Raw genomic sequence first — 7500 nt, 5'->3', positions numbered from 1 at the left:
AAATAATACTACAGTAGATATCACATAAACCAGCAGTCAATTTGTTAGTAATAATATAATTAATGACACTATATAAGTGGTAAACTACATGTCAAAAACACAAAGTTCTTGAGTACAAAAAATCAGAAAAAAGTAGAACAAAACAAAATGATACAGTGTTTAAATAGAATAAAGGCAAAGTGAATAAATATATATTGAGCATGCAATTAACTTTCTTCTAATTGAAGTTGTCTATCCCAATCTATCATTATACTGCACTTTGTTTCATTCTTCAATTCACATGTAATCTTCTCTACTAAATAGCACAAACAGGCATTTTCCACTTTTCCTTTTCTTCTTCATTTTATCTTCCTGTCCTCTCTTTTACCATTTTCTTTGTTTCCCCACACTTTTGCTAATTCTTTTAATTTCTGTTTCAACTTTTCTCAACAGGTATATGTTACTTCCCTTTATATTTGACACAACAAAAATTCAAGCACAGGACAGGCTCCACTGGTGATGTCCCCTCGTCAATAAGATCTATCGACTTGTTTTTAGCAATGCATGTGTCACTGTATTGTTATTCATTATGGCACCACCAATAATATAATTATTCTCTTCCTAACAAACCCAAAATCCAATTAATAATGATGTTCATTATAAAGGTGGTGGCAATGATAATATAACAATATAAGTAACAGCAGTAACAATCATATCATAAACAAACTAACAATATTACAATTGTCATTATCAATAATAATGACAGTGATAAAAGAGATGTAACAGTATTAGTACTATGAATAATCAATAACAATAATTGATGATGGTGGTGGTGATGATAATTTACTATATACTAAATACATGATTTTGAGAGAGAGAGAGAGAGAGAGAGAGAGAGAGAGAGAGAGAGAGAGAGAGAGAGAGAGAGAGAGAGAGAGAGAGAGAGAGAGAGAGAGAGAGAGAGAGAGTGAGTGAGTGAGTGAGTGAGTGAGTGAGTGAGTGAGTGAGTGAGTGAGAGAGAGAGAGAGAGAGAGAGAGAGAGAGAGAGAGAGAGAGAGAGAGAGAGAGAGAGTGAGTGAGTGAGTGAGTGAGTGAGTGAGTGAGTGAGTGAGTGAGTGAGTGAGTGAGTGAGTGAGTGAGTGGGTGGGTGGGTGGGGGGGTGGGTGGGTGGGTGGGTGAGAGAGAGAGAGAGAGAGAGAGAGAGAGAGAGAGAGAGAGAGAGAGAGAGAGAGAGAGAGAGAGAGAGAGAGAGAGAGAGAGAGAGAGAGAGAGAGAGAGAGAGAGAGAGAGAGAAAGAGAGAGTGAGTGAGTGAGTGAGTGAGTGAGTGAGTGAGTGAGTGAGTGAGTGAGTGAGTGAGTGAGTGAGTGAGTGAGTGAGTGAGTGAGTGAGTGAGTGAGTGAGTGAGTGAGTGAGTGAGTGAGTGAGTGAGTGCATGTGTGCATGCATGTGTGACTTTATAAATCAAGAAAACATCAGTCTGTGACCTTATTTACGATCTTAAACTTAAACATGACTATATTTGATAATATCTTTCATTGCCGGCCATTGAAATACTAATAACAACCATTTCCCACACCTTTCATGAAACCAGAAACAGCATCGACTGCTAGACTGTAAAGGCACAATAATTTGACCTTCTAATTCAAATGCTACAACTACTGTGAGGTTGAATTATAATAACAATATCAATTCCTTATTCTTATTGTTGTGTTATCAATACTACTACTATCGGTAACATAATACAATATTTCTACCACTGTTTCATTACCATGAATATATCATGTTGCCAAACAAATAACTTACAAAATTAGTAATTACAATAATAAAGATAAATATCCTTTAAATATCATGTAATATCATTATATAAAGTACTAGAAGCAGCAGCAATGGTACTGCAGGTATATTAACTACAATTAATCTAAAAAATATATATAATGACTATGATAACAATCTTAATAAAGCCTTAGCACTAATTAACTAACTAATGTTAAAAACAAATAAACTACATCCCTAGCAAGGAAAAAATGAAAATATAATAATATTAGCAGAGAGTACTAATAACAATAATCTTAGCTAAACAATATAAACAATAATAATAATGATAAATAAATAATCAGTAATAATAACAACAATAAAAAAGGCTTCAATGATACAAAGACAATAATAGCTTTAATATCATCATGATAATAGTACTACCTATAAAAAAATAATGATGATAACAAAAAAATCACAATTCTAAGTATTAAAATAAATCACATAAGGAAATCAAATATACTTGTATGAAATGATTTAATATAAGAATAAAAATAACATGTAAAGACAATGACACCAACAATAAGAACTACAATGTTAATAATAATAACACAGACATCCATGATATACAAGCATCAAATACTAATAATCATTCACAAGTTAATAACTGTTAATGAACTCAAAAATCTTTTTTATCATTGCAATGTAGGTAATAAAAATTACAGAGGATTACAGATTATAGGCCTTGAATGATAAATATGATTAATATTGTCAATGAAAATGGGTAAAACAATAACAAAAACCATAGCTATGACAGTCCTAATATTAATAACAACAATGACAATATGAAAACAAGGAAAAACATAGTATATTCAGCAATAGCAAAATATTGATCAATATTACAATCCATAACAATAACCTGAAAATCTACACTGAAAATAATAAAAAAAATTCATAACTAAATTTCAGTTTTGCACAAGCATTCCCAACAAGTAAACATTACATTAAATCAATAATAGATCAAAGGAATTCTGAATTATTTCACACATAACACAAGCTGCTGCAAAACAAAAATATAAAGTTAAAAACAATTAAGCTTCATGATAAAGGCAAGCATGCTTTATGCAACAACCAACTATAGCCACATACTTTCTGGCATAATAAAAGCTAGAGTAGTTCTAAACTTAACTAAACCAACATATGATGGTCAAGGCTATGGTAATGGAAAGTAGGTCTTGTTATCATCATATTCAACTATCTTGACTTTCATAACTTACTTAATTTCAATCGTCTTCATAAGAAAAATGTCTAAAAATGATCAATTGTTTGATTCCACACACTATTTACTTTGAACTATATGACCAAAACCGAAAAACTACCACTGAAAGCAATAGATGTAAAATATTTGATCAAGGTAACAAATAATGATAATGATGACACCAATTATGCTAAAAATAAAATCATATTGGTTATGATAATCACTTATAACTAAAATACTAACATCAGTTATGAGCAAATAATCAGGTCATAATGTGTGGATATAAGTCAACAAATAAATAAAAACAGGAAGTCTTTCAACAGCAACAGAGAACTTGCAACATACATAAATTATAAATATAACATATAAGGTTCGACTGAAGTGCATATGTACCTTAGTATATATAGAAACAACAAATTTTTGATATTTTCTAATTCAATAGTTCATTAATACATTAACTGTTCATGAAAGTATATATGATTGTGCTCTCCACTTCAGAAAATGGAAAGAAACAAGACAAGGTCATCAAAGTCTTTGAGGCTCCATTCACGTAAGGAATTCTTGTTCCTTGTATATATATATATATATATATATATATATATATATATATATATATATATATATATATATATATATATATACACAGACATTTAATATCATACATTTAATGATAAAATGTTTTTATTTTATGTTTGCATATGTGTCAAATTTAATTCAAATATCTATACTGAGTTTTTTTGCACATGAATACCCTGAAGGACAATATCATTTTGACAAAAGTATTTCATTACTCAATCCATAACCTCTGGGATGTACATACTGGCAGCTGCCAACAACCCTTCCCACATATGAATAGGTATATAAACCTTGGAATGATCCTTATTCACTGATAAGTTGCTAGGGAAGTTAAAATATTCTACAGAACCAGCATATAAATACCAAAGCAGAAAGTGGAGATGCCAGCGCACAAAGCAAAGACGCCAGTTCACAAAGCGAAGATGCCATACTGGAGTAATCACTGGAATAAACCCCAAAAACAAAACTTCACAGACTATGGTAAGTGACTGTAGCCTTCTCTTTATTTTGTGTGAACTATTTCTATTCTTTTAAGGTTAACATATAAGCATATATCAAAGATATGTCAACAATAACTCAAATGTTTGCTGAGGCCTCTGTGCCTTTGTATGAATACTTTGGCAAGATTAAGCTTCTAGACTTCACTCAGAAAATGCCATCTTATAAAGAACCATTCCAAACCATCTTGCCAAATATATATTATGGAAGTTGTTGGCTGTATCGAGAATGCTGAAAGTGTGAAGGCCAAGGCAATTGTGGGCCTTTTTCTTAGGTGTAGATAATCCTAGGTTCAAGAATTTGAAAAAAAGGACTAAACCACTCATACACACTCATTTGGGAGTTAATTTATAAGATATATTAACAAAACTTTTGGAGACATTCTACATCCATAAGGCCACACCCACTTGAATATATGTTTTCTGTCTCAATTCATGATGCACAAGGTATGCTGATTGGCTTTAAAAAAAAGTCACATTACAGTAATAATAGCAATTTTCTTATTCTAATTTAAGATACCACAAGAAAGATTCACAAATTACTTACATCTTAATGATTTCTTTTTTTTATTGCAGTATTAAGCCCATATCAAAATTCAAATCTTAGCAGATAATATATTCTAAAGAACTCAATTTCAAAATCAGTATTTTCATATCAATCTATTACCAGTGTGCTGGAAATGACAAAAACAATTACAACAAATTTTGTAAACTCTTGCTAGGCTAAGCTAACATTAGCTTCAGCTATTCACCATAATTCAGCTAACTCTCTCTAACAACCTATTTACTTCATCTTTTAGACATAAACACACAAACAATTACTTAACAGAACCTTGAATAACAAAATGAGACTTAGTTATGAATTCATATACCTGCATATGGTACAGTCTCATGCCTTTCATTTATTAGGATTTCTCCAATTTTCTAAGAATGTCAAGTTATTCTGTCATCCACCACCTTTATTAGAATACCACAAAAAGACTTGTTTACTCCATTCAAAATCGTGTCACCCTTTTCAATAAAATTTTCAGTCCATGATCTTGAACACAAGATATATTCTTATTTTCCAGTATTTTCAGCCATAATATCCCAGCTGTCACACCCACTACATCAAATGTAAAATATATAAAAAATTTGGCACCTTAATTTCAATTCATACACCATAAAGATTTGTATTACCCCACTAACGAAAATGACTGTCGGCAGTCACGAACACAAGAGTGAGGGATAGCCCAACAAGTCATTGAACAAGATCGATCACGCAACCCAGGTCAAGCCTTGTCTGCCAAATATTGTGAGGCACCTGACATCTGATCAGCACAATTTTTTCTTGACAACCCACTGCTGGGTTGTTCATGACCACAGTCCTAGCACCGTGACGAGGACATAGGTTTTCACAACCACAAGACTTGGGGTATTGGAAGATAAACCATTCCTTAGTCCCTCGTACACCAACATTACACTCCCCACAGCCTTAAAAATATTACTAAAATAGCTATGGGTGAGAAAATACTGTAAAAATTCCAGGCAACCCACCCACCAAAATCTGTCTTGGGTTTCATAGGAGTGGGAAGAAGAGGAGGGGAAGGGAACCTAAGTGTGCTCTTCTCCAGTCCACAGGAGGGCTGGGGACTCCCCTTTTTTCCCTTCCAGCCTTGAGAAGGTCTTTCCAAGAGGTCTGTCTACTGTCTTCCTAAGAGGTCTTCCTAAGAGGTGTGTCGTCCCAGTAGGTTTGTCTTTCTAATAGGTCTTGTCTTCCCAAGAGATCTATCTTCCCAGTAGGTCTGTCTTCCTATGAGGTCTGTCGTCCCTAGATGTCTTCCCAAGAGGTCTGTCTCCCCCAGAGGTCTTCCCAAGAGGTCTTCCCAAGAGGTCTGTCTTCCCTAGAGGTCTTTCCAAGAGGTCTTCTCGCCCCCTTCCTCCTCCGCGGGGCTCTCGGGCCGCTAACTCACCATATGGCAGGGTTGAATAGGGTGCTTTGACTTCAAGAGTCATTCCATTTTCCCCGATTTCCTCTGAGCAACCTCCATCCCCAACCACACCTATCCAAACATTATAAAAATCAATATGGCGCCTTTAAATATGATCCTTCTGGCGGCGGCCTGCTCAACCTTCTGCTCGGACGTCCGCGCGCCGCCTTCAAACGCTCGCGCTGGCACCGGGGCTTCCCTTCACACTTTTTGCCTTCATTTTCGGGTTCTAGGGGCGTAATAGGGGTATTTAGGGTATTGTGTGATTGGTTTAGGGGCATTAGGTTTTATTGGGCGTTTGATTCAGACTCGTGTTGTGAGTCTGCGGGCTTTATGATGCGTTATAAGAGTGATGTATTATTTCGGACTTCCCGAGTGACGCGTTTCTCTGTTCTAGAATTGATTTGTGGAATTCATGAGCCTGTTTTGCCTTAGTTTGTTGATAAGTAGATCTTTAAAGTAATTCGTAATGTATGTAGCATGCTGGTTCTGTGTTAAGTGTGAATTCACATGATATAGAATGCGTTATAGCTTGATACTCGCCCGGCCTCCCGACGGACGCTTTCTCTGTTCTAATCTTTATTTATTTGATTTTCGAACTATATTTTGGGTTATCTTTCTAATGTTCAGTTTGCTTCTGAATTCCATCTTATACTGATGATTTATTTTCCCGTTATAAGTTTATGAATTAAAATATACTGAAAATAGCTTGATACTCACGCAGCCCTTTGTGAGTGACGCGTTCCTCTATTCTATACTAATCTATTGCGGAGTTTTAAATCTTTTTTGGGATTCTTTTCCTATCGCATTTTTTGTATTGGGGGATTCCTGTGGATTTATTTGTTGATTGTGAAATGATAAGATTCAGTGTGTTATAAAATAGCATGATAAACGTCCCGGCTTCCTTTAAGAGCCGGTTACTCTAATCTATTTAGACTATTTTACTGTTTATGGGTTATAACAACTCATACATAACACTGTGTTGTGCATAACATTTGGTACTTTTGGAGTGATTTAGATTATTTCTTCATTAACCTCCAAGGAATTTAAGATGAAATGTAAAAATATGATATACAGTAAATAATGGAACGGAAATTGTTTAAAAAATCGCAAATACGTGATATTTTCCATAGAATTGCAACAAAAAAGGAAAGAGAGAATATCGTTAGAATGCAAAATAAAACAGAATTACAATAATTTCATCAGATTTATAATAATGTGAAAAAGGATTGAAGTACTAGCGTGACTTAGGTCTATTTTTAGAAAATGAACGGACGTCCAGTATTTCCTAAATCATATATTCTCTTCAGGATGTGTAGTTGTTGAACTTATCGATGTGAATTAACTTTATCATATGTGATAGACATAAGTAAAAAGAGGCTCTAAAATTCGAATATTTCCAAATTCATTCACCTTAATCTTCTATATGATTTTTTGCAGGTATATAACTATCATTATTCTTAATAC

At 34.0% G+C, this 7500-nt stretch overlaps 2 protein-coding genes across 15 annotated transcripts in view; one reads left to right on the top strand and one right to left on the bottom strand.

Annotated features, from left to right (window-relative positions):
- The window catches only part of RhoGAP71E (Rho GTPase activating protein at 71E), a 101804-nt gene extending 95539 nt beyond the window's left edge, over window positions 1-6265 (bottom strand). For 2 of the 13 annotated variants that reach the window (XM_070143217.1, XM_070143234.1), the window contains exon 1: window positions 6016-6262. The gene's annotated coding sequence lies outside the window, so the exon portion shown is untranslated. Of the gene's footprint in view, window positions 1-6015 lie in introns of all 13 variants that reach the window. The other 11 variants (XM_070143222.1, XM_070143237.1, XM_070143238.1 and 8 more) reach the window with 9 other exon arrangements.
- Cbp20 (cap binding protein 20) overlaps window positions 3416-7500 on the top strand; it is a 13586-nt gene continuing 9501 nt past the window's right edge. Inside the window, exons 1-2 of one of the 2 annotated variants that reach the window (XM_027355843.2) lie at window positions 3416-3540; window positions 3913-4046. In XM_027355843.2, the coding sequence (XP_027211644.2) occupies window positions 3492-3540; window positions 3913-4046 (183 nt within the window). In that variant the 5' untranslated portion in view covers window positions 3416-3491. The remainder of the gene's footprint in view (window positions 3541-3912; window positions 4047-7500) is intronic. The other variant, XM_070143240.1, reaches the window with a different exon arrangement.

The sequence above is a fragment of the Penaeus vannamei genome, chromosome 30 (genome assembly GCF_042767895.1).
Source record: "Penaeus vannamei isolate JL-2024 chromosome 30, ASM4276789v1, whole genome shotgun sequence".
NCBI classification, from domain to species: Eukaryota; Metazoa; Arthropoda; class Malacostraca; order Decapoda; family Penaeidae; genus Penaeus; species Penaeus vannamei.
Note: the sequence above shows the minus strand (reverse complement) of the source record. Positions and strands in the feature narration are given on the sequence as shown.